This window comes from Polypterus senegalus, chromosome 10, assembly GCF_016835505.1.
Source record: "Polypterus senegalus isolate Bchr_013 chromosome 10, ASM1683550v1, whole genome shotgun sequence".
NCBI lineage: Eukaryota > Metazoa > Chordata > Cladistia > Polypteriformes > Polypteridae > Polypterus > Polypterus senegalus.
The window spans coordinates 133065871-133093395 of NC_053163.1; the positions used below are offsets into that span (position 1 = coordinate 133065871).

The 27525-nt window shown below is 38.7% G+C and overlaps 1 protein-coding gene across 2 annotated transcripts in view; it reads left to right on the forward strand.

Annotated features, from left to right (window-relative positions):
* Nucleotides 1–27525, forward strand: part of LOC120537629 (protein strawberry notch homolog 2-like) — a 79284-nt gene that overhangs the window by 16854 nt on the left and 34905 nt on the right. The window contains exons 2-4 of one of the 2 annotated variants that reach the window (XM_039766703.1): nt 2636–2849; nt 3322–3389; nt 17546–17666. In XM_039766703.1, the coding sequence (XP_039622637.1) occupies nt 2727–2849; nt 3322–3389; nt 17546–17666 (312 nt within the window). In that variant the 5' untranslated portion in view covers nt 2636–2726. Of the gene's footprint in view, nt 1–2635; nt 2850–3321; nt 3390–17545; nt 17667–18868; nt 19008–27525 lie in introns of those variants that run through there. The other variant, XM_039766704.1, reaches the window with a different exon arrangement.

The following is a 27525-nucleotide window of genomic DNA, read 5'->3' on the forward strand; positions in this document are numbered from 1 at the left end:
AGTTAACATCTCTATCCAGATTCTCCAGATAATTTGTGTTAGTGTTGCATCACAAATTGTTTGTTGAAGCTTTCTTTTACTATTGAAATTAGTATTTTACTCTTTTTATTTTGAGTATTTATCTGTTCTAGGTTTCTATGTAGGAAATATTTGTATCTAGTGTTACATATACCCTGCTGTTCTTTCTGTGACTTTGTGAAGCACTTTCAGCATGGGATTTGCGTTTTATAAATAAAATGTATTATTATTGTATTATTATTACATTGCACCTCAGAGTAACTCTAAAGTTCAAACTGATTGTGTTATTGACTGAGAAACAAACTGATGGGGCCTAAATTAGGTCTGAAAACAAAATTTCATGATACAATAATGCAGAATTTCAGTTCATTTTTGATCTTTTGTGTACATTAAAAAAAAGACCATACATCAACATAACAATCCTTTAAAAATTATTTTTTGGAAAATATTCTCCAGGATGCCAAATGTTTTTAGATTGTAGCAGAAGAGTTCAATGCACGCATTTACAACAGAACTTTACAAATAAATGTTGTAAAAAGTTGCAGGTAACCCCACCCCTTATATATGGTTGGGTGGTAACACATTAGCTTAGACACTATAAAAATGCATCTATTAGTCATTTACTATTTTGTAACAAGACCTCAGCAAAGGCTTCTTTTGGTCTTAACACTTATAATCACCAATTAAGTGTTTGTTCATGACTGCAATATGGTCTTTCTTAAAATAACTTCACTTTGTAATGGTCAAATGTATTGCATACTTCAATATAGGATGTGTAAATCCTTCATATTCACAATTTTTGCCAACACGTCATTATGTTACAAAGCACAAAGGTAATCACTGTATGGATGCTTTGTGAATCTTATTAGGACCAAAAGAAGAATTTGTTAATCTCTTGTCACATAACTATACTGTATATGAGTAGCAGAGACATTTGTGCAGTACCTGAACTAAAGTGTTGCCAGCTGGGCTACAAGAAAGCATACATGGACTACCAGGTTTACTAAGGTGGTAGCCCAGCAGACTACCACCCCTACATATGTGAATAAAATGTATGTCCTGTAATGAGAAACACTGGATTATTGTAAGAGAAACATGCAAAGAGGCATGTTCTGTTTTATTAAGAATGTTTAGATAGCCACTTGACTTTTGGGTTACTGTAAGTAATGACTGTAAAGTATTTACTTCCTAGTTGCTATAAGGAGCATAATTATATTATAAAAATGTTTTTTCTGTATGCTACTGGAAAGATGCCCTGGCCTAGCAGGTTCCAATAAACCTCCAGCACGATTTTCTGATAAGTACATCAGTCTTTCTTCACATGTGGTTGGTGGTGTAAATGTGTTTCAGTTGTATTTGACAGATACCTAAAGTAAACCGACCTCTAAATGTTAAAAAGGAAAAAAAAAGAAAACCGAGTTAAGCACCAAATAGGACGTCTGCTGTGCCTTATGGTTTTTACCCTATTGTACATTACAGTGTATGCCATTTAGAGGCTTTTTGTGGCACAGAAAATTAAAATATTGCTATCTTACTGTACAAGGTGAACTTCTGAATCTATGCATTTTTAAAAAAAAAGTTTGAACTGGAGTTTTATGTGGAGCAAAGCTTTTGCTTTGAGGCCCAAATGTCCACTCATTGGTTAGGCTTCCTATTTTTCCTGCTCTCATTGCTAATTCACATCAGATATAGTGTTCTATGCACTGCTTGTTGTGCCTGTCAAGTCATTTGCACTAAATTTGCTGCTCACCAGCAAAGTGTGAAAACCACCGTCTTGCCCTTGCTGCCCTGAACTTCTGCTCTTATCACATATGGTTTAATCCCCTCGTGTTCACACCTACTCAGGTTACAATTATACTTTTTTTTTTTTTTTTCATCAATAGTTGAAAAAAAAGAAAGCAACATGTCTTTTAACAGTTTATTTCTAAATAAGCTACAGTTAAATTCATAGTAAGTCACAGCTAATGTTTCAGCTTTTACATGTAAAACATCCTACCTAATCCATGATGTCATATTTTGTGCAAGCTTCTTTTGTTTTCTGCATCCCTCTACAGAAGTCCTTGTTATGAGAACACTATGCATGCAAAGGGTGTACCAGCTTGTCGGTGTGCTCCATTTATGGGGTGCACTTTCATCTCCATTAACCCTAACCTGACGCTTATCTACCTGTTGCACTAATACAATGATAGTTTATTTTAGATCCAATTGTTGTACAGTTAAGCAGTCTTGGCACAATTTTTTTTTCTTATCAGATGTATTTCCTTTCTCATTGTGATACCTGTTTATTTTCATAATGTGTTAAATTACCCTGCTTCTTACTCCATTTGGTCAAGCTTGAAATCTGTTACCCTTTCTCCACTTGCTAAGCTAAAGATCCAATTGTCTGTTTCTACTTTGTTGCTGGGGAGGGCCCAGTTTCTCCCCTGTTATTAGTCACCAGATTTCCTCTATTTATTGATTTGTTTTTAAATATGAAAAATTGGATGCTAAGGATATGGGTCCATATTAAGCCTTTAGCCATCATGGACTGGAAGAAGCTGAAAAAAAATCAGTGGTATCTAGCTCTGTTTTAACAAGCTGTTTTTCTTTTCTTTTTCTTTTTTTAATCCCTTTTAAGTCATGGCCAAAGACACAACTGAATAAGCACAGCTAATAAGATTCATGTTTAAACAACTCCTGCCACTGGTTATGTGCTGGACGGAACTCTGATGCTCATGATTTCCACACGCCGCGCCATGGACGGGGAGAACTACCTGCACCCGGAGGGACACCAGCTTGACAACTCAGTGTTCAGCCAGTCAAACCCTCACCTTCTCCCCCAACCCATGGAGGTGAGTTTGCATTGTACATGTTTTCAAAAAATCATGCTAGTGATTTGAAACAAATTTTAAGTTATATGTGACGTGGTGAAGTAAATTTGACATTAAGGAATGATAGGAGTAAAGAAACAGGCACATGAGTATGACAGGAAAGGGTATGGTTAAGGGAAAAGATGAACATGTAGTCAGTGTAGCATCAAATGTATTCGGCAAGAGATGTTTGAGTTAGGAAAGGAGAAGCAAGTATAGTATGCAGGGCTGAAAAAAGTAATAAACTGGTATCCAGGAAGGGGTTGTAACAAACATACAGAAAATGAGGGAAGGCTCTTGAATGAACTAAACGGACAATATATTCCTGGTATGAACTCGGGTAGTGTTTTCTCTTCAAAATATCCCAGCTTGTTGCAAGTTTTCCCCAAGAGCATGTCTGAAAATACTGTACAAGATGGTGTAGTGGACTTAACTTGTTCCTTTTGTCTTTCAGAGCCCAATGTATGCTTCCAGCTCGTGGTTCATGCCTCCATACAGCTTGCCTATGCAAACTGGAAACCAGTATGTATTGACTTCTGTTTACATTATTTTATTTTGGCCAAGAAATATTCACAAAAAGAATTACAATGTACAAATTCCATAAATGATATCTCTTATGTATGAGGAAACCCACAGTGCCACAGATTGGGGATCGTGGTGGACAGGAGTCGTCTGTAGCAGTATTCTATAGTTTTCTCTTAGCCCTTTTTCCTATATGTTATCGCACACAATAAGAGCAGCTTCTTTTATGTATGGTACAACATTATTGAAAGTAGTAAGACCGTTTCATTGATAAGATTTTTCTAATGTCACCAAGGCCAAGAGTTCAGTTATACAAGCTACCAAACTCGGATACTGTTTCTCATTATTGAGCAGTTGTCTTATGACAACTTGGACTGACCTATTAACTTCAAATGTATGCACTTAATGAGAAGTATATTGAAATAGTAATAATCCTAGATTTCTTGGTTTGTTTCAGTTGCAGTGTTTTTTTTTTCACCTTGGATTTCTCTTCTTCATACCAAAAGCAAAGATATTTTGAAAGGGCAAAAATAAATAAGTAGTAGTCCATTGGCTCATGCCTTCATCACTTGCCATCCTCCAACTGACTTGCTGATTGTCCTGGCCTATATATCTTGAAAACTAAAGAGAAATGTTATTGGCAAGTCAGAGGTGATCTTAAAGGAATCTATCAGGGCTGTAAATGAAGACAACGAACAATTTTGTGGTGTCCACATCATCATGCCTATGCATTTGAAAGCTATTTCATGCACAAATGTCTGACAAAAATATAGTCCAAAAACCTTAATATGGACTTTGATCTAGCTCTGTTTCTTCTATTGGCATTACCACATCTTTCTGATCTATAAATATGAGCAGACTGGTATTAAGTATCATTTGAGGGTGGACTTACCCATTCTGTTTTGTCAGTGGTGTACCCAAGTATTTTTGGCTCAGTAGCAGACTGTTGGGGGACCCCATGAGTGTATACAGTCTGAATACTTGTTCTCATTCTTCTTTTTTCGGCTGCTCCCTTTAGGGGTTGCCACAGCGGATCATCTTCATCAATATCTTTTTGCCCTGTGTATCTTGTTCTGTTACACCCATCACCTGCACGTCCTCTCTCACCACATCCATAAACCTCCTCTTAGGCCTTCCTCTTTTTCTCTTACCTGGCAGCTCTATCCTTTACCATCCTTCTCCCAATATACTCAGCATCTCTCCTCTGCATATGTCCAAACCAGCACAATTTCGCATCTCTAACTTTGTCTCCCAACCGTCCAACTTGAGCTGACCCTCAAAGGTACTCATTTCTAATCCTATCCAGCCTTGTCACACCCAATGCAAATCTTAGCATCTTTAACTCTGCTACCTCCAGCTCTGTCTCCTGCTTTCTGGTCAGTGCCACCATCTCCAACATAGTCGCACTACCGTCCTGTAGACCTTCCCTTTCACTCTTGCTGATATCCATCTGTCACAAATCACTCCTGACACTCTTCTCCACCCATTCCACCCTGCCTGGATTCTCTTTTTCACCTCTCTTCCACAATCCTCATGACTCTGTACTGTTGATCCCAAGTATTTAAACTCCTCTACCTTCTCCAACTCTACTTCTTGCATCCTCACCATTCCACTGACCTCCTTCTCATTTACACACATGTATTCTGTCTTGTTCCTACTGACCTTCATTCTTCTCCTCTCTAAAGTATATCTTCACCTCTCCAGGGTCTCCTCAATCTGCTCCCTACTATTGGTACAGATCACAATGTCATCAGCAAACATCATCGTCCACAGGGACTTCGTCTAATCTTGTTTGTCAACCTGTCCATCACCATTGCAAATAAGAAAGGGCTCAGAGCCATTCCCTGATGTAATCCCACTTCCACCTTGAATGCATCCGTCACTCCTACCGCAGACCTCACCACGGTCACACTTCCTTCGTATATATCCTGTACAATTCTTAAATACTTCTCTGCCACTCCTGACTTCCTCATACAATACCACAGCTCCTTTCGAGGCACCCTGTCATATGCTTTCTCCAGGTTCACAAAGACGCAATGCAACTTCTTATGGCCTTCTCTATACTGCTCCATCAACGTTCTCAGAGCAAACATCGCATCTGTGGTGCCCTTTCTTGGCATGAAACCATACTCACTAATCATCACCTCACTTCTTAACCTAGCTTCCACTACTCTTTCCCATAACTTCATGCTGTGGCTCATCAATTTTATCCCCCTGTAGTTACTACAGTCCTGCACATCCCCCTTATTCTTAAACTAGCAAAATACCCGCGCTTTGCAGCGGCAAAGTACTGCCTTAAAATTTTTATTAAGAAGAAAAGTAAACCTTTTTAAACTGAGGGAAAATATACCAATAATTATTTAAGGATCTCTTTGTATGCCACGTTTTCAGTTCGGCCCTCCAGTTCTAATATGACCAAGCTGTGCGCTGAGCTTACTCTTGAACATGCAACGTACAGTTGGCCATGTGAAAAGCAATCTTGCCTCAAATGTCACAGCTTGGATTGCTGCTGTCATAATCGGTTTGAGTTTCATGGTTTGTTTCAATTACGTTAGTATTTGCAGGACTTGTTGTGTTGAAGTGACATTCAGCATCGGTCAAGCGTTGTAAGCATACAACCAGTTTCATCGATAGCTTTGCATCCAGCTTTTGAGAGTTTAAACATTCATAAACATCAAAGTGTCCACTACTGAAATCGTCACTTGTGAATCTAAGATGCTTTAAGAGGCATTGTCAGTTGTCGAAAGGTGTAAAATATTTGGCCATTTTGGTACACTTGAAAGCGACAACCGAGCAATTCAGCGGCAGCCGTCAACTCACATGCAGAACCATAGGTGAAGGGCTTAAGCATTTCACTCTTATAGTGCTCCTTTTGTAGTATAATTATCTCCTGTACCGTCATCAGTCCACACCTTGAACTTGTCCTAGTCATTCAATACATAAGACACAATGTTCCTCCTGATATCAAGATTGAGCCTGATATGGTCGTGCAATATGTAACACAGAGAATGAAAAAGGTAGGCGGCATCTCCGGGCATGGTAACCACTCGGTAAGTTACAGTTCTTTTATCGATGTTGATCACCTTGATAGACATGTTAATGGGGGTACGGTTGGAACGATAAAGGAAATGGGTACCTGAACAATGTAAACTAAGTCTAAAATATCTATACAATAACTATAATCATAATACACAAACAATAAAACAGTGGAGAAGCCGTGGATTAAATAAAAAGGCTGCAGTTATCAGCAGGGAGACGTGAATACCGTGGCGAAGCAAGGAAGGGCATGAAGAGACTGGAGCGACAGACGGCCTTATATACGCAGGCAGCCAACAATGTGGGAGGTGTGGGGATGGGGGACCCAACGCCGCATCACACAGCGACCGAGCTGCAGGCTATGTACATATATATGTACGTAAGTAGGATTCAGTTAGCATTGGGAACCTGGGTACCAGATTTCTTGAAGATGGGCCAATAGGTAACAAAGACCTTTGGAAAGTTCAATATGGCCGCCGACAGTGGCGTCATGCCAGCAAAATAAGTACGTAAATCGGTTTTGGTTAGCGCAGGGAAGCCGCCTACCAAATTTCATGAAGATGGGGCCATAAATAAGAAAGTTTAACATGGCGGACATGGTCGACCATTATGGCCATTACGCGTGGAATTTCGAAATGAAACCTGCTTAACTTTTGTAAGTAACCTGTAAGAAATGAGCCTGTCAAATTTGAGCCTTCTACCTGCACGGGAAGTTGGAGAATTAGTGATGAGTGAGTGAGTCAGTCAGTCAGTCAGTGGGGGCTTTGCCTTTTATTAGTATAGACTAGCAAAATACCCAAGCTTCGCAGCGGAGAAGTAGTGTGTTAAAGAAGTAAGAAAAAGAAAAGGAAACATTTTAAAAATAACGTAACATGGTTGTCAATGTAATTGTTTTGTCACTGTTATGAGTGTTTCTGTCATATATATAAATATATATATATATATATATATACACACACACACGCATATATATACATATATACACACAAACATATACATACACACACATGTATACACACAAATACATTTATGTATACATACACATATATATATATATATATACACACACACACATATAAACATATATATACATACATACACACACACACACACACATATATATATATACACACATATATATATATATATATATATATATATATATATATATATATATATATATATATACAGTCTTTGGCGTGCGAGCAACTGTTGCTGGGGTGCCAGAATCCATGAAGGAAGAAAAATGAAAAACATTATTTGTACAAAATCTTAATTTATTTATCCATTCCTAAATAATTAAATGGGCAGGCTATTTGGTATCAGTGCAATACACTGCTTGTTAAAACGGATGACTCCCGCTCTTACGTGCAAGTCTGCGTGGATATTATGAACTATGGTTCTATTTAAATTTTAAATAGAAGGAATTTTTATTTAGTCGACAGAATATTATTCCGGAATAAATCAACTCAAACCTTAAATAACTTATAATATTTTGCTCTCCATAAAAATATATCCTGTCTAAATTATACAAGTTAGAAATAAAGTAAACGTTAAAAGAACAAACATTCAAATTTCTTTACTCTTATGTAATTTTATATAAAAATAAACTTAAATTTTAAATATCCCAAAAGATTTTGCTCTCCATAAAAATATATCCTGTCAAAATTATACAAATTCAAATATGAACATGGTGCATAACAAAACCTGGAAATATAAATAAAATTTGTTCTTTTCAGCAATAACAAATCAAATCATTCAGTTGTCTTTGCTCTTATGTCATTTTATCAGAGCTGGACGCCTGGCATCTTTTTTTGGCAACAAGTTCGTTTATGTTTGGTGTGAGGTTCTGTGTTGTGGAGATTCTCAGGATGGACTGCAGGTGCTCATCAGTGAGGCACTCCTGTGTGCTGTTTTGTTAGTCTTCATGACTGAGAAGAGCTTCTCACACAGATATGTGCTACCAAACATGCACAAGGTTCGAGCCGCATGTACGGAGCTGGAGCATTTGTGCGGGAATGGAGTGAATAAACTGTGCGGGCCGTGCAGTATCGACTTTGCCTTCAGTGTGCCATTACACTGCAGCTCAATCACCTCCATCTGAATCTGCACAGGTGCAGTTTCCACATCGACGGCAAATGGGTTGCGAAACAACTCAAAATTCTTTTTTTGTTCTTCAAAGTCACCAAAGCGCCGTGCGAACTCAGTGCGCTCAGTTTATCAGCAAAGTGCGATTTGGGAACACCGTTGTGCCGACTTGGTTCAACATTACTTGGCAACAGGGAAAGTGGGGCAAGTTGCACTGGTGCATTTGTGTCTCCCATAAAAGTAGCTTCACTTGAAATCACTTTGTGATTTTGCACGGTAAAAACGTCTGCTGAAGTGTCAGATTCTTCTTTAACTCTTCTGCTTTCTGTATCTTGTGCATTGCATTCAGGTCTTTCAGGTTATCTTGATGTTTTGTCTCATAGTGCCGTCTTAGATTAAATTCTGTAATTACAGCCACATTAGCTCCACAAATGAGACACACGGGTTTACCGGCAATGTCAGTAAACATATACTCAGCCTCCCATCGGTTTTTAAAGGCTCTATGTTCAGAATCACCTTTTCTCTTGGCATCGTGTGGGCTAGCTTCGCAATAACTTGCAGCATCATAAGCTAGACTTGATTAACGCGGTAAGTGTTCGGCAAGGCAGCTGAAGCGCTGCATTATGGGATCTGTAGTTTATTGTGTTACCAGCGCTTCATATCCCCGGGCCATTAATAACAATAATATAGTATATAAAATGATCTCGGGCGGATATAATTACACCGGGCCGGATGTGGCCCGTGGGCCTTGAGTTTGACACATATGGACTAAATAGAACTTGAAAAGAAATATTTTTTCGAATGTGATCGCGCAATTCAGATCGAGTTGACGCGCACTACAGTACATCGAGCCCGCGTGCTATTGTGGTTTTGCCTGTGTGCCTCAATAAGTTACCCTCCCCTCGCTCTTACTTTTTTACCGTTCATCTAATGAATACACTGAGTATGGCTTTACCAAAACAATCATTGATCGCGAATAAAGTATCCATTATTCATAAAGCTTCAATTGGTGATCTGTCTTTCTGCTTTAACCGCATATGTTTTCATACGTCTCAAACCAAGGGGATGCGAGGCTAAAATGAATGAGAAGCGTACATACTTAGTGCATCCCCTCTCGGGAATCGAACCTCGGACATCGGCGCTACAGGCGAAGCTCTACTATTGCGCCACGGCGTGTGGTTTGTCTATTTGAGCGTAGCAGTGTAATTCGGTTTTTGTTCAGCACTCTTTGGAACTGTTGCTTTTTGTCTGCGCACTGCGTCAGTTCACATGAGCCGCTGAATATGGTTTTATATGTCACTCGCTCGCTTCTAATTGTTTCACTGCCTTCTTAATTATATAATGCATGTTTTCTTCAGCGCTTTTGTAGCTCTTCCTGGTTTTCTACGTAATGCGTGATTACGTGAGAGGCGTGATGATGTCACGAAACTCCGCCCCACGGCTTTCGAGCTCAACTCCATTACAGTAAATGGAGAAAAATAGCTTCTAGTTATGACCATTATGTGTAGAATTTCGAAATGAAACCTGCCCAACTTTTGTAAGGAAGCTGTAAGGAATGAGCCTGCCAAATTTCAGCCTTCTACCTACACGGGAAGTTGGAGAATTAGTGATGAGTCAGTCAGTCAGTGAGGGCTTTGCCTTTTATTAGTATAGATATCTACACCAATACACTTCTTCTACACTCCTCCGGCATCCTCTCACTTTCCAAGACTCCATTAAGCAATCTGGTTAAAAACTCCACTGCCATCTCTCCTAAACACCTCCGTGATTCCACAGGTATGTCATCCTCATCCTCTTCATAGCTGTCCTTACTTCCTCCTTGCTAATCTGTTGCACTTCCTGGTTCACTATCTCCACATCATCCAACCTCTTCTCTCTCTCTCTCGTTCTCTTCATTCATCAGTATCTTAAAGTACTCTTTCCATCTGTTCAACACACTCTTCTCGCTTGTGAGTACGTTTGCATCTTTATCCTTTATTACCCAAACCTGCTGCACATCTTTCTTAGCTCGGTCCCTCTGCCTAGCCAATTGGTACAGGTCATTTTCTCCCTCCTTAGTGTCCAACCTCTCGTACAGCTCATAATATGCCTTTTCTTTAGCCTTCGCCACCTCTCTCTTCACCTCGTGCCTTATCTCCATGTATTCTTGTCTACTTTCTGCATTTCTCTGACTATCCCACTTCTTTACCATCCTCTTCCACTGTGTACTCTCCTGTACTTCCCCATTCCACCACCAGGTTTCCTTTTCCTCCTTCCTCTGTCCAGATGTCACGCTAAGCACCCTTCTTGCTGTCACCCTTATGGCGCTTTTCCACTGCATAGTACGGCACAGCACGTTTCAGTACAGCTCACCTTGGTTCGGCTCGGTTTCGCTTTGACTGCAGTTTAGTACCGCTTTAGAGTGGGCGGGATTATTCACGTGTCGTTATAGTTGCGCCGCCTCTACTGCTTGCTCTTCATTTTTTTTAACTTGTCCCTACACTGTTTGTAAGTCCGATGGTAGCCATGTGCGCCCAAGAGCTTAGCAACCTCCTGAAAAACTTTTTCATTCCGCGTCGCCCCATCCAGCTCTCGTTGGATCCGCTCCTCGGCTACCAACGAGAGGAATGTCTGTACTTCCTCAATAGACCACGAAACAGCCATTTTTGGTTAAAACAAAATGGCGCATCCGAACCTTCGCTGGCTGTGCTAAAAATCTAGCGGGTCTGTTGCGTCTCGTGTCGCAAGTTCAGTGACGCAGTAATGATGATTTTCTCTGGCCAATCAGTGACCAGCAGAGTTTACACGTCACATTTTGGTAACGGTTCAGCGCGCTTGGAACTAAAAAAAGGACCAGGTACTGTTCCCAGTGGAAAACCCCCCAACAGTGAGCTGAACTGAACCGTGTCGTGCCGTACTATGCAGTAGAAAAGCGCCTTTACTACATCTGCTGTAGTTTCCCAACGGTCTGGTAATTCTTCACTGCCACCCAGTGCCTGTCTCACCTTCTCCCTAAAATCAACCTTGCAGTCTTCCTTTTACAGCTTCCACCATTTGATCCTTGGCTCTGCCCTCACTCTCTTCCTCTTCTTGATCTCCAGTGTCATCCTACAAACCACCATCCTATGCTGCTTAACTACACTTTCCCCTGCTACCACTTTGCAGTCTTCAATCTCCTTCAGATTGACTCTTATGCATAGGATGTAATCTACCTGTGTGCATCTTCCTCCACTCTTGTACGTAACCCTGTGTTCCTCCCTCTTCTCAAAATATGTTTTCACTACAGCAATGTCCATCCTTTTGGCAAAATCCACTATCCTCTGACCTTCTTCATTCCGCTCCTTGACGCCATACCTACCCATCTCCTCCTCCTCTCCTCTGTGCCTTTTACCAACATGTCCATTGAAGTCCGCTCCAATCACCACTTTCTGTCCCTTGGGTACACTGTTCATCACTTCATCCAACTCACTCCAAAAATCTTCTTACTCATCCATTGCACACCCAAGTTGCAGAGCATATGCACTAACAACATTTATCATCACACCTCCAATTTCCAGCTTCGTAATCATTACTCTATCTGACACTCTTTTCACCTCCAAAACACTCTGCACATACTGTTGCTTCAGAAAAAAACCCTACTCCATTTCTCCTCCTATCTAGACCATGATAGAACAATTTGAATCCACCTCCTATCCACCTGGCCTTACTCCCCTTCCATTTAGTCTCTTGCATGCACAATATATCAACCTTCCTTCTCTCCATCATATCTGCTATCTCTCTCCCCTTACCAGTCATACTGCCAACATTCAAAGTTCCTACCCTCAGTTCGACTCTCCTTACCTTCCTCCTGCCTCCGGACACGTCTCCCTCCTCTTCTTCAGCCAACAGTAGCCCAATTTCCGCCAGCACCCTGTTGGCTAACAGTATTGGTGGTGGTTGTTGTTAACCTGGGGCTCGACCAGTCTGGTATGGGAATTTGTATTGTTGTCCGTATATTGATTTGGCAAAATTTTACATTGGATGCCTATCCTGATGTAACCCTCCCCATCTATCTGGGTTTGGGACAGGCACAAAGAAACATTAGTTTGTGCATCCCCTGTGGCTGGGTTTTGTTCTCATTAAAGAACAATACTTCTGAATACTTGTTCTCAATAAAGTGATTTACCCATTTACATACTCTGTAAATGGAAAGTCTGATGTGTTCATTACATGACCTTCCCCGACATGAAGCTGTATTTCTTTTAAGTGGTAACATTTTGCAGGGCAGTAAGTTATGGAATAAAATAGAATTGTATTTTGTATTTGGTGTTCAGATGTAAGCATTTATGCAAAATCTACTGGTGTGATCTTTTTTTTTTTTTAAATGTAGAGACATTTTATAATGTCAATAACTACTTCACGGTTCATTCAGATGGAGTAACTTGCGTTTGAGTTACTATTTACACAAATCTTGAGAGATAGTAAAGTGGTCAAATCATGCTCAGGAATGCCTAAAACATGTCCACTAAAATCTCAAAAGCTGAAATTTTACCCTATCATAATACTTTTCCTATGTGTGCAGTATAAACCCGTGATTTATGCTGGGTAAGTAATAGCTGTTGTTTTTCTTTTTTATGTATGGTTTGTAGTACTAGGGTGTTTTACCGTGTTAGCCATTATGAATGTAGAGAAGAGCCAAGCAAAATGACACTTTTTATTGGCTAACTAAAAAGATTACAATATGCAAGCTTTTGAGGCAACTCAGGCCCCTTCTTCAGGCAAGATGTAGGGCAGTGGTTTAAGCCAAGTATCCCTGTTACCACAGGATTTGTCCCAACCAACTTCTGCTTGCTTTTATTTAATTGGACTTCTTTCCTAATTAAACAAGTTGAGCATCTCCAGAAATTACAAAAATTGTGTTAGCTACATGTTTATTGGAATGTTACATAGTGATTATTTAGTGGTGGCTTTTTTGAAGGCTTTCCTCTGCATCATGATTTAATTTTCATTTCACTTTTAGAAGTACTCTGGTTATTTAAGCTGTTATTTACTAAAAGTCATGCTAGTGTCTATGCTACATAATTGATTGCTCCTTTTATCATTCAGTGCCTTTCTCTCATATGTTCACTGCACTCAACATTAATTGTCATTATTAGAGTACAGTTAAAGAAAACAAACTACACAGAGAAAAGGATGAATTACTTGAAAAATGACAAAAGAGAGTTAACTGTTTAAAGTTATGGCAAACTTGCATCTAAATTTCTTATAAGTAAATTTCAAACTACTGTGCTTTTCTAAATGCAGAATAAGAGAGAAGTTAGAAAATATTTATACTGTATGATATAACATTCAGATGCGTTGTGGAATTCTGTCAGCTGATTTCGAAGTTGGAACATTTTACATTTTTTTAGTTTTAGAGAGGCAGTATCATTTTTACTTATTAAATATTTATGTAACAGTGATGATAGAATGTAATAATATGCGTTACTAGGCTACATTAAATAGATAGTTTTTAACAGTATTTTATGGTATAATGCAATTGAAAACAAACTGAAATTCCTTGTGGTGGCTCAGTAGCTTTCATAGATGGCATTGATTGGTGTTTTATTCTTAGTTTTTGGTTGTGGAGAGTCTTTCACTAACTGTAGCTTTAACTGTAGTTTGTTCTTTATAAGCATAACATTTTTGAAATGTGCTTGACAAAGAATTAAAATCAGTTTAAGTGTCAATGTCAAATTGTTGACTGCATTGGACCATGATGGAGAGCAGGTCTGGAGTTTTGCTGATAAATTATAGCGTCAGAAAAATAGGTAATTGTTAAAATGTGTAAATAATGCAGTCATGAGGTTGTTTGTAGTGTAATGTACTATAATTAGTGAGTACAAAATTGTGCACTTTATTTTACATTGTTTGTTTCCTCTTAGGTTTATTTGTGGATAAGTGACATGCTTTATTTTTTTCCCCTTATGATTAACTTGTCTCAAGCAGCAGGAGGATTGAGTTGGTGAATAAACAGCACACACTGGCGTTCTTCCCCTAGCGTTTGACAAACTTGTTTTGGGGATATGTTTTGGCGTCGCAGTTGAAATCAGACAAGTAAGAGGAAAAGTGAGGGCAAATTTGAACCAGAAACCAATCCATAACTGAAGTTGCACAGAATGTTTTTCTGTTTTAAGATAGTAAAGTTAGAAAATTACTAAATACTTTTCAGTGTGAGATTCTGAAATTTCAAAAATTTGTATATCCTGTTTGTTCAAGATATTTCAATGAAATTTGAGCTTTCCTGACAAATTTCTTTGAATTATAAGTGTGACAAATTGGTACACTGGGAGCCCAGTTTATTCAGGCAGGCAGACAGACGGACATGATGATCACAGGTGTTTCTTCAAAAAGCAGATAATTAAGATAATTTTTAAGGTAAAATGGCTCAATGATTAGAAAACTTGTATGAACAAAAACCTGCAGCTACAAGGGGTCCCCAGGATTGAATTTATGAAACAGTGGCATAGAAAACCTAGGCATTAATGTAAATTTATTTAGGTGATAGTAACTAATGCAACCAAGGATAAACCCACTGAGGGCCACTGTAGAGAGACCTATAACCCTTCATATGAGGATTGCTGCAGTGCTTTGAGCAAAATACAGACTTGTAGTGAACCAGTATAGTATTTGCATTTATGTAGTGCATACATTTGTTCTCATTTCAAAATATTTCAATCTTAAAATCATTCTTAAACCCACTTAATACAGTTCATTGCCACAGGCTTCTGGAGGCTGTTTTGGCAGCATAAGCTACAAGTCAAAACCCTACTCTGGATGAGCCAACAGTCTGTCATAGGCCCCACTTAGGCATACACCAACATGTCAGTTGCACACCCAGTGTTAGAAATGTTTTTGGTGGAGAAAAGATGTTACATGTAGATCATATTCAGTTAGAGATGTATGCAACCTTATTTTTTGCTGGCCTCACTTAATTGTCAAGTGGAATATACTTTTCAAAATTAAGTTTTAAGTGGAATAACAGTATTTTACATAAGATGGTTATCTATATGTGCATGCTAATGTATGTTGCATTAGTTTGGGATTGTTGGATTCTACTTAATCGCTTCTGGTACAACATTTAGGAGTAATGTTTAATCTTCTATTTTTCATTTAGACTTTGCACATTGTAAAGATATGCATACTTCATTTCAAATGCTAGTTGAGTACAAATATGTCAATGGGGGAAGCCCTGGACAGCACCAACTCTTTTTCTTGGGAAAATTGAGTAGTAGCCCTTCGGGTTCACCCTGGAAGCTACAGCTGCAACATGGAAATCCCCTCCCAAATGCATACAGGGTGGCCAGCAGCAGTTTTATATCATATTACAGCTTTTAATACAAAACCTGTGTCTGCATGTCAGCAGGCAAGAGGGCAATCATTTTGACTTCGACTGTGCTCTGGAAATAAAGTGTTTTAAGGAAATTTGCTCAGACATTGTTTGTGCAAAGTAGTGCCTCTGTATGTGTAATTGTGCAAAATGTGCTTATCTTTGTTTACACCTAATGTGTAAACTATCATTTCTCCGTGTGTGTGTGTTTTTGCTGCTGGGTATGTACACTACCTGTCAAAAGTTTTAGAACACCTCAGCTTTTCTTCAAATTTACTGTAATCAGTTGAAATGCAGAAGTTTAAATTTAAAATTCAAGTTAGCCAAAACTGAAACAATGGAAATGTATGAAGATTACAAATGGGTAATCTTCAGGGTATAGCTAACAGGTTACAACCAACCGATGTTCTGCAGCAATTGAAGTTATTCAAGCCTTGCAAATTGAAGCAAACTAGACCCTCTGAAGTACTACATGGACAATATTACACTGTAGAACATTGTAAATTCCAGTGATAATGGCAAGAAAATAAAAATTAGATGAAATGAGACAGAGCAGCATTACCCTTAGAAGTGTAGGTCTCTCATTTAGAGAAACTGCAAAAAAAAAAAATAGTGTCAGTGAATATCATGTCCTACACAATCCTAAGGCAAAACTGGAAGAAACTGATAGGAAGAGATCTGGCAGACTCAAAGTCACAACCCAGTCAGAAGACAAGTTTCTGAGGGTCACTTGCTTGTGTGACACACGCTTTGCAGCACAACAGCTTCAAGCACAACTTAACAGTGGTTGGGGAAAGTCTCAGTTTCTACTGTGAAGAGGAGACTATAAGCTGCAAGTTTATATCTAAGCCCTTTTTTTCTTCCATGTCCCCAAAAATGTATAAATTGAGTTATTTGGCAATTCAGAGTTGGCTCTGTGGAAATGAGAAATATGTGTGAATGGATCCTATGATGAACTTCTACCCTGTCTAGGGATGTATTCTTCTTTGGGCTAGACTCTGAACATCCCTTGTGCTTCTGATTTGGATTTTTTGGAGCTGAAAATATTTTACATAATTTTCTGTTAGGTTAGAGTGTATGAGGATTTGTACTATAAGTGAACTTGTTTGTGTACACAGAAATTTCTGTGTGTCTGCATGACACCATGAGATCTCATAATTATTAAATTAAATTAATAATTAAATTATTATTATTAAATTGTCCTATGTGGTTTTTTTTGGGTTTTTTTAATACCTAGGTGCAACTAGTTGGCACATTATTCTGACACCTAAAGCATATTACTTTGTTGTGTTTGTTGTTTAACTGGACAGGTTGTCTATGTGGGGGGGGGGTTGGGGGTGTGGAAGAACCAGCTCAGAATGAAAGTAAAAGCTGCTTCAGACAGAGCTGTGGTGGCATTGAGGTCTTTTTCAAGCTGTCAGTAAGAAATCACCTTTGGAGCATTCAGGAGTGAGCAAGCAAGTTGGTGGTGTCACGCTGGTGGGTTATTTATTAGAAGCTCGGAATGTTTCCTGGAGTTGGAAATCATTTCTCAATTGTTAATCATTGTGAATTGCCGTGATCATCAAGCTCAAAGTAGTGACGGCTGGATTCATTAAAAGGACCGTCTTACAGTATTCCCCAGTGCTGTCTCCGTGGACCCAGTGATAGCTGTTTTGTGGTAGAGATGTATCCATCCTAGTAAACCTCATTCTCCTTTTTTCAGGCAATATGTCAACAACACACCAGACATTCATGGAAACTTCTGCTCCCCAAATTTTCCAGTGATGGACTTTTCCAGCCAAGGCCACAGCACCCATATGCCAAGCAATGGAGATTTTGCTCAGGTAAGGACCGTCTTTGGGTGTAAGGCGGCAGAGTGATAATAATGTAAAAGTCATATAACCAAACCAGGAAGAAGTAGCTGAATTTGCATTTTAATCCCAGCAGCCTCTGAACTTGACGGAGTACATTGTATGGCGGTGACATCATGGGAAAGTACCTGGAATAAATGAATGCTAGGGAAGGGTGGGGGTATGTTGCCTTTGTCAGAACACAACTGCTCCTCAGACTGTCTTTATTTATGTGGCGCTGAAGCTACAGAGTATCTGCTGGAAACCTGTACTGTGATTCCTTATTTTGCTTTAGTTTGTATCTGTTGAAAATCTTTATTGTATCTGGTAGGTAAAAATGAGGGATCATTGTTTCCCACATGTTTAGAAGTGATTATTCGTTAGATCTTGCAACCCTTTCTGATTCTCTACAATCAGCCATAGCATATGACTAGTAAAGACTGACAGCTGGCAGCTGCCCGTGGAGATCAAGGTCTACCAGTAAGCTTCATTGGAAACTTGATATGAGCAATACTCCAAGACCTCATATGGCTGTACACACTCAGTTTAAAGTAGCAGGTTGACTTTCTGCCAAGTCTGGCCTTAATCAACAGCTGGACATCACGTCACTGAGCTGGTAACTGCCTTAGATAGGGTTCAGAGGTCAAGTTATGACCGATGCTTTCCTTTTTACTATGCAATAGGATTCTGGTTTCTGTTCCCCTCAAGGCTTAATTGTGAGTTTGGGATATGAGCAACTTACTGTAATAGGTGTGTCTGAAAACAGGCTAAGATTTGCAGGTGTGCAACTTTGATGCAGCCTTTTAAAATATATGAATATAGTTGTGGTGGTGTTGGCGGTACTGTGAAATAACTCATTTTGAAGGGTCTGCAGTAGAATAGCTGCTAGTTTCACTTTCTGCCAATGGTTAAAGTCTTTTACGTTACAGCCAACAAGATTTGGATTAGAACTGTCTCCAAGACACTAGGGTGGTGGCAAGAGGGGTTGGGCAGTAGATGAGACGTTGTGCCAGCAGCTGCATTGTTTACACTCTCAATGTGGTTACGTTACACCATGTACAGTAAAATGGGCCTGACTGCCAGTAATTTCACTCAGCTTACTAACAAAGGCATCATTTCCTGAAAGCCGCTCCCCCTCCTCCCTGCCCCCCTTCTCTACCTTTAACACAGAGGAACTGACAAGAATCAATATGAGTAAAAGTTATGCAAATTGTCAGGTCTGTGAAACATGCAGGGAGCCGGTCGCATTCTGCCAGTCGGGAAGCCGGCAGCGAGCCGTCACACATGCACGTTTGGGCCAAGATTGCTGCACAAGTGGGACATCCACTGCCCAAGGTATGTGCATGCTAACCATGCTTGGAGTGAGTGCCTTTCAGTTAATTAAGTGGATGTACAAGTTTAGAATTGTATTTTTTTTAATTGCTTAACAATTTGTGTATATAAGACATTGCTACCTGTTTTGGATATTATTTAAAGTAACCCTTAGGCAGACATTAGTTGTCTTTTTGTACTTCCTAACCTCAACATCCCATTTACTGATTTATTATACAGCAAGAACTGCCAAATGACATTGCATCCTTTGTACAAACTCAGATTGTGCTGTTAATTTAAAATGAAGTGATGTAGACAAGATGCTTAAACATAAAATTTTTTCTTGACATTCAAAGAACTAAAGAAAAAGGTTAAATTGGAATAGTATATATAATAGACTTAAGTAGGAACAGAAGTTTTGAGTTTAGATTGAGCATATGGCTAACTTCAGTTTATTCAGTTTGGTGATGCATATATCTTTGTATATTGTGTGAGGGTCTGAACATAAGTTCTCATTTATTTAGGTATGTACTAAGTTAATGATGCAATTTATTTACTGAGAGTGCATGCGTGCTTATTTGGTTATAGTACACACACTTAATATATAAGCTAGTGTGTGTACATTTGTATGTTTATACTTTTTAATGTACGCTGCAAAAATATGCTTGCTTTGTCTGTATTGGCATATGAGTTATTTCTCTTTCAGTTGTAAATATGTTTAAATTATACAAATGTCTAATATATGTAATAAATGTTGGTACAATCATTTGTACTGTTACCTCACAGTTCCAGAGTCCTGATTTTGAATCTGACTATTGTATGTTCTCTTTCGTCTGTCTGCATGGGCTTTCCTCTTTGCTGTTTGGTTTTCTTTTTTGGTTACCCCAAAGGTATTCATGTTATGTTAAAAGGCTTCTATAAAAGCAAGTTTAAATGATAGAATATAAATGTATGAAATGTGTTTCCTATTTGTTCATCTTACTGTAATAAGATATGTTCACTGTGTGATTCAGCAAGAAATAACTGACTGGATCTTCTCTTATTGGGGAAAGAACTGTTAAAACTGGGAAATGCCATGACCTAATCTGAAGATTTTTTGCTTTTGGGTACTACAGTGTTGGCTCTCTCTAGAAAGGCTTGGCCCAGCCTGCTCTCAGACATAATGCAACGAGATGATGCTTTCCTGGAATACACTTCAAGTTTTCCATTGCATTACATCCACTTGGTGAAAGTTGCCTTACGTGTGTATCTCGCACTCCTTGTAATGGCGTCACGTTTCCTCCCCTGCTGTGGCCAATCCTTTTTGTATGTCTCTATCACTGCTGCGTATTGTGGTTAGCCTATTTCACCAAACTCTATCCTGCTCTCTGCTGAGGTTATTTCGGTTTGATCCAGTGTCGTCATAGCATAAATCAACATCTGCTTTGTTTTCAACAGTGAAAAATGGTGCAGATTGACTTGCTTCAGCTAAACTTATTCCACTTAGGAGTATTCAACATAAGGTGCAGTGCAAAGGAAATAATCGGTGGCATCTGTAAAGAAAATTAAAACAGAGTCCTTGGCATTTTATAAATGAGTAATTCTGGAGACCACTGGCAGTAATCGCACAGGGTAATATTGGAGAAAATTGGTTGCTCCCATACGTAGTAACAGCAGAGAATACTGTACTTGCTGCTAAAGATAGATTTTAAGATCAGGGTGTGGTTTTCTTAAGTGTAAATGTAGGAGATCAGGGTCAGGTGGCACTCATTAATATGATGCATACAAATGAAGTGCTGGACATTAAGATAAATAGTACGATTGTGAGACCCTACCCGTGAATTGTATCGTGTGTTATAGGAGACATTAACATCAGGAAATGCTGGTTACTCTACATGGAAATTTCAAGAAAAACTAAATGCTACAAAAGATTTATATATTTGGCGGACTCTTTGTGCTTAGGTACTCCACAGGATTCATTCAATCTCAGATTAGTCAGTTTTCTCAGTTTAAAATAGTGTTTTTACATAGAGTTGTAACTATGATGTTATATTTGCTGTTTTTAAAAAAAGAGATGGGCATTCAGTTTGTAATGTACATTTTACAGTATTTAAAATTAATTATCTAAAATAGTACAGACCAGAAGAAATAATTCTGGGGTTACATTTGTAAACTTAGAAAATATATTTTAAAGTTAGATTACTCAGTGTGCCATCTCTGCAATACTGTTTTTCTTGTGTCACTATCAGTTTGTCTTTGTGATTCCTTGAAATGACTAATTATGTAGCCACACCATTCATAGAAAAGCTGGTTCATTAAATCATAACGGAATATTCTCAAACTATCTTAATCCAATTCATGATCCCAAAACCCCGGACAGGGCCTGACTCTATTGTAGGACTTGCTCACCCATATACCCATATTCTTATAAACAATCATGATCAATTTGAAATTGTCAATCAACTTGAAACCAATCTTGTAGCTGGATCAAGTCAATTTAAACAACGGAAATTCGCTGGCCATGTCTCATTTATGGACTAAAGGGCTAATCATCTGAAAAGAGGGGACCGTGTGTATGTATGTATGTATAATATATACACCTACTAGCAAAATACCCGCGCTTCGCAGTGGAGAAGTATTGTGTTAAAGAAGTAATGAAAAATTAAAGGAAACATTTTGAAAATAACGTAACATGATTGTCAATGTAATTTGTTTTGTGACTGGTATGAGTGTTCCTGTCATATATATATATATATATATAGATATAGATATAGATATAGAGATATATTTAGACACATACACACACATTATATATACAGTCTCTCTCTCTATATATATATATATATATATATATATATATATACACACACACACACACACACATTCTATCTATCCATCTATCTTCTTCTATCGCAAAATACCCGCGCTTAAAAGTTTTATTAAGAAAATTAAACCTTTTTAAACTGAGGGAAAATATACCAATAATTTTTTGTTAAGGATCTCTTTGTATACCACATTGTGAGTTCGGCCCTCCGGTTGTAATATGACCAAGCTGTGCGCTGAGCTTACTCTTAAGCATGCAATGTACAGTTGGCCATGTGAACAGTAATCTTGCTTCAAATCTCACAGCTTGGATTGCTGCTGTCATAATCGGTTTGAGTTTCATGGTTTGTTTCAATTACGACAGTATTTGTAGGACTTGTGTTGAAGTGACATTCGGCATCTGTCAAGCATTGTAAGCATACAACCGGTTTCATCGATAACTTCGCATCCAGCTTTTGAGAGTTTAAACATTCATAAACATCAAAGTGTCCACTACTGAAATCATCACCTGTGAATCTAAGATGTTTAAGAGGCATTGGCGGTTGTCCAAAGGTGCAAAATATTTGGCCATTTCGATACACTTGTAAGCGACAACCGAACAATTCAGAGGCAGCCATCAACTCACATGCAGAACCATAGGTGAAGGGCTTAAGCATTTCACTTTTATAGTGCCCCTGTGTAGTATAATTATCTCCTGTATCCTCATCAGTCCACACCTTGAACCTGTCCCAGTCATTCAATACATAAGACACAATGTTTCTGCAGATATCAAGAGTGAGCCTGATATGGCCGTGCAATATGTAACACAGAGAATGGAAAAGATAGGTGCCATCTCCGGGCATGGAAACCACTCTTTAAGTGGCAGTTCTTTGATCGATGGTGATTACCTCGATAGACATGTTAATTCGGGTACGGTTGGAATGATAAAGGAAATGGGTACCTGAACAATGCAAAGTAAGTCTAAAATACCTACACAATAACTATAATCGTAATAAATGAACAATAAAACAGCGGAGAAGCCGTGGATTAAATAAAACGACTGTAGTTATCAGCAGGGAGACGTGAATCCCGTGGCGAAGCAAGGAAGGGAATGAAGAGACTGGAGCGACGGACAGCCTTATATAGGCAGGCAGCCAACAACGTGGGAGGCGTTGGGATGGGGGACCCAACGCCGCCTCACACGGTGACTGAGCTGCAGGCTATGGACATATATATGTACGTAAGTAGGATTCAGTTAGCGTTGGGAACCCGCGTACCAAATTTCTTGAAGATGGGCTCATAAGTAACAAAGACTGTTGAAAAGTTCAATATGGCGGCCGACAGTGGCATCATACTACCGAAATAAGTACCAAATTTCAGCTTTCTACCTACACGGGAATTTAGAGAATTAGTGACGTTGGAAAGTTCAATATGGCGGCTGACAGTGGCGTCATACCACCGAAATAAGTACGTACATTGGTTTCGGTTAGCGCAGGGAAGCCGCCTACCAAATTTCGTGAGGATGGGGCCATAAATAAGAAAGTTCAACATGGCGGACGTTGTTGACCGTTATGACCGTTAAGCAGATTTCATTTCGAAATTCTACGCATAACTTTTGTAAGTAAGCTGTAAGGAATGAGCCTGCGAAATTTCAGCCTTCTACCTACACGGGAAGTTGGAGAATTAGTGACGTTTGGAAAATTCGATATGGCGGCCGACCGTGGCGTCATACCACCAAAATAAGTACGTACATCGGTTTTGGTTAGTGCAGGGAAGCCGCCTACCAAATTTTGTGAAGATGGGGTCAGCCTTCTACCTACACGGGAAGCTGGAAAATTAGTGATGTTGAAAAGTTCAATATGGCGGCCGACAGTGGCGTCATACCATCGAAATAAATACATACATCGGTTTCGGTTAGTGCAGGGAAGCCGCCTACCAAATTTCGTGAAGATGGGGCCATAAATAAGAAAGTTCAACATGGCAGACATTGTCGACCGTTATGACAATTGCGCGTAGAATTTCGAAATAAAACGTGCTTAACTTTTGTAAGTAAGCTGTAAGGAATAAGCCTGCCAAATTTCAGCCTTGCGTGCATGCGTCAGTCAGTCAGTCAGTGAGGGCTTTGCCTTTTATTAGCATAGATATAAAAAAAGTTGTTGTCTATATCATGTGACCAAAATATACGGAGACATTTAAAATTAAAATGTGCACTTTAGTCATATCTGAATTGTTAGTTTCGTCATTTTAAACTTTGGAGCAGAGGGGTAAATCAAGAAAAAAAATGTCATTGTTTTAAAAATTATGAAGTGCATGGTTATGTCCATGGTTTTTAAGTAATTGAGTGTCTTGCCATAAAGTTGTGACACAAACTTCTAGCAATGTTTTGATTTCACTGCCTTTTACAATAGGAATTGCTCTTGTTGTTTATTTTGTAGTTGAAACATTTCTGTTTGTATTAAATACCTCAAGGAGATTTAGCAAGGCATGAGAAATAAGTTATATTGTCAGTATTACAAATCACACTAACATGGGGGAGCTGTAGTTGCTAGGTCACAGGAACATGGCTTGCAGCAACATCGTTCTTGTTCAGCTTTTTACTTCTGTTTAATATATTTGTATGAAACACTGGACCTGTATTCAGCTTCCAGTGTTTATCTGTCAGTCATTTCATTTGTGTTTATTCTTCTCATTTAGAGCATTCCAGTTGCACTTTTAGGTATTACACTAAATCATTGCCATCATGGAAGTTAGAGTTGACTGAGCTCTTGATTAAGTACTTGTTTTTTCAACAACCATTTTGTGCAAGACCGTTTCTCCAACAAGATCAAATTACCTTTCAGTTGTTTTGTGGCTTTCCTTTTTGAGTGGATTGTTAATATTCTATGAATATGTTCCATTTATTTAAACTAAAATCTCTATCACCAGCTGGTGCTCAAACATACAGTAATTCTGTCCACAAAAATGTATCTGTTTGACACCCTTCTGAGATCAGTTTGAAATACTGGGAAAAGTGTTATTTTTCAAGACAGATACATCTGAAAGGGTAGTCCCAAAACCTTTTGACTTTATGAAACATACAGTTGTGCTTGAAAGTTTGTGAACCCTTTAGAATTTTCTATATTCTGCATAAATATAACCTAAAACATCATCAGATTTTCACTCAAGTCCTAAAAGTAGATAAAGAGAAACCAGTTAAATAAATGAGACAAAAACATTATACTTGGTCATTTATTTAATAAGGAAAATGATTGAATATTACATATTTGTGAGTGGTAAAAGTATGTGAACCTTTGCTTTCAGTATCTGGTGTAACCCCCCTTTGCAGCAATAACTGCAACTAAACGTTTCCGGTAACTTGATCATTCCGCACACCGGCTTGGAGGAATTTTAGCCCATTCCTCCGTACAGAACAGCTTCAACTCTGGGATGTTGGTGGGTGTCCTCGCATAAACTGCTCGCTTCAGGTCCTTCTACAACATTTCGATTGGATTAAGGTCAGGACTTTGGCTTGGCTATTCCAAAACATTAACTTTATTCTTTTTTTAACCATTCTTTGGTAGAACGACTTGTGTGCTTAGGGTCGTTGTCTTGCTGCATGACCCACCTTCTGTTGAGATTCAATTCATGGACAGATGTCCTGACATTTTCCTTTACAATTCTCTGATATAATTCAGAATTCATTGTTCCTGGCCCATATGCAGCAAAACAGGCCCAAACCATGATACTACCACCACCATGTTTCACAGATGGGATAAGGTTCTTATTCTGGAATGCAGTGTTTTCCTTTCTCCAAACATAACACTTTTCATTTAAACCAAAAAGTTCTATTTTGGTCTCATCCATCCACAAAACATTCTTCCAATAGCCTTCTGGTTTGTCCATGTGATCTTTAGCAAACTGCAGACGAGCAGAAATGTTTTTTTGGAGAGCAGTGTCTTTCTCCTTGCAACCCTGCCATGCACACCATTGTTGTTCAGTGTTCTCCTGATGGTGGACTCATGAACATGAAAATTAGCCAATGTGAGAGAGGCTTCAGTTGCTCAGAAGTTACCCTGGGGTCCTTTGTGACCTCGCCGACTATTACACGCCTTGCTCTTGGAGTGATCTTTGTTGGTTGACCACTCCTGGGGAGGGTAACAGTGGTCTTGAATTTCCTCCATTTGTACACAATCTGTCTGACTGTGGATTGGTGGAGTCCAAACTCTTTAAAGATGGTTTTGTAACCTTTTCCAGCCTGATGAGCATCAACATCTCTTTTTCTGAAGTCCTCAGAAATCTCCTTTGTTCATGCCATGATACACTTCCACAAACATGTGTTGTGAAGAGCAGACTTTGATAGTTCCTGTTCTTTAAATAACACAGCGTGCCCACTCACACCTGATTGTCATCCCATTGATTGAAAAAACCTGACTCTAATTTCACCTTCAAACTAACTGCTAATCCTAGAGGTTCACATACTTTTGCCACTCACAAATATGTAATATTCGATCATTTTCCTCAATAAATAAATGACCAATTATGATATTTTTGTCTCATTTGTTTAACTGGTTTCTCTATATCCTATTTTAAGACTTGACTGAAAATCTGATGATGTTTTAGGTCATATTTATGCAGAAATATAGGAAATTCTAAAGGGTTCACAAACTTTCAAGCACAACTGTATTCTGTTTAGAGAGGAGTTTTATTAAAACCTTTTTTTATTCTCCTTTGTACTTTGTGTAGCCTTTTCCACAGAATTTCTTTTTTCAAACTTGGTGTTTTAATGTTCAGTGAGTAATATGGCTTCGTTGCGTTACCTTTTCCTACATCAGTTTTTTTGCACGCCACTCATGAAATTGATCTTTCAGTGATTTTTTTTTTTTTTTATATATATATATAAACCTGATGCCTGATTCTTCCCTATAATGGTTTTCACTGCATGTTCTTCTCAAATCATTTTGATTTCTCAATAGTACCCTTACTTTAGTGATTCACTGTTCTGCTTCTACATTGAAATTAACACACTTTTCTGGAATCTTTTCTTTCCTTATAATCTAGCCAAAACATTCTTTGGCTTTTTTTTAACTTGATACATTTCATCCGCCTTCAGCATTTCCACAACATCTCTTGGTTGGCCAGTAGCTAGAAAAAAACCCAACAAGGAAGTATAGGGAACATTCATAATCTCCATAGATAGGAATAGATTTGTTCTATAATGAGGAGTAGTGAGACCAGAGAGGACATGAAAGTGGTGGGTGTAACAGAGCAAGATGCAGAGGAGAGGAAGATATTGAAAAAGATGATTGGCTGTGGCGACCCCTAACAGGAGCAGCCAAAAGAATAAGAGGAGGAGGAGTACATTTAGATTTAATTGGAAAGGCTAGATTGGTATGGTGTAGAAGTTTGCTGAGTAATGGAATAGAGGTCCAAGCAGAGTTGGTGCCTATCTTTATTTTAATATTCATGGCTTAGGCTGTAGCTCTCTACATCTGTTTACCAGTGAAATGGGTCTGAAAAGTTGTTTATAAATAGACATTTCAATGATTAAGAGCTTCAGTCAAAATGTAAAAGCTGCATACTGCTGTAGGAACACAGTTGAACTCTCACTTCTATTGCAATTCCTGTCCAGCACTAGGCACATACCATTTTCTGCTAACAGTCTGTATTTCTGATTTTGTGTTTTACATACTGCTGGAAATATTTGGAATGTGAAACTTTGTGACTTCTATATTTTTATTTTTATATTTGGGTTGATTATACTTTGCTAGGAATGCCTTCATTA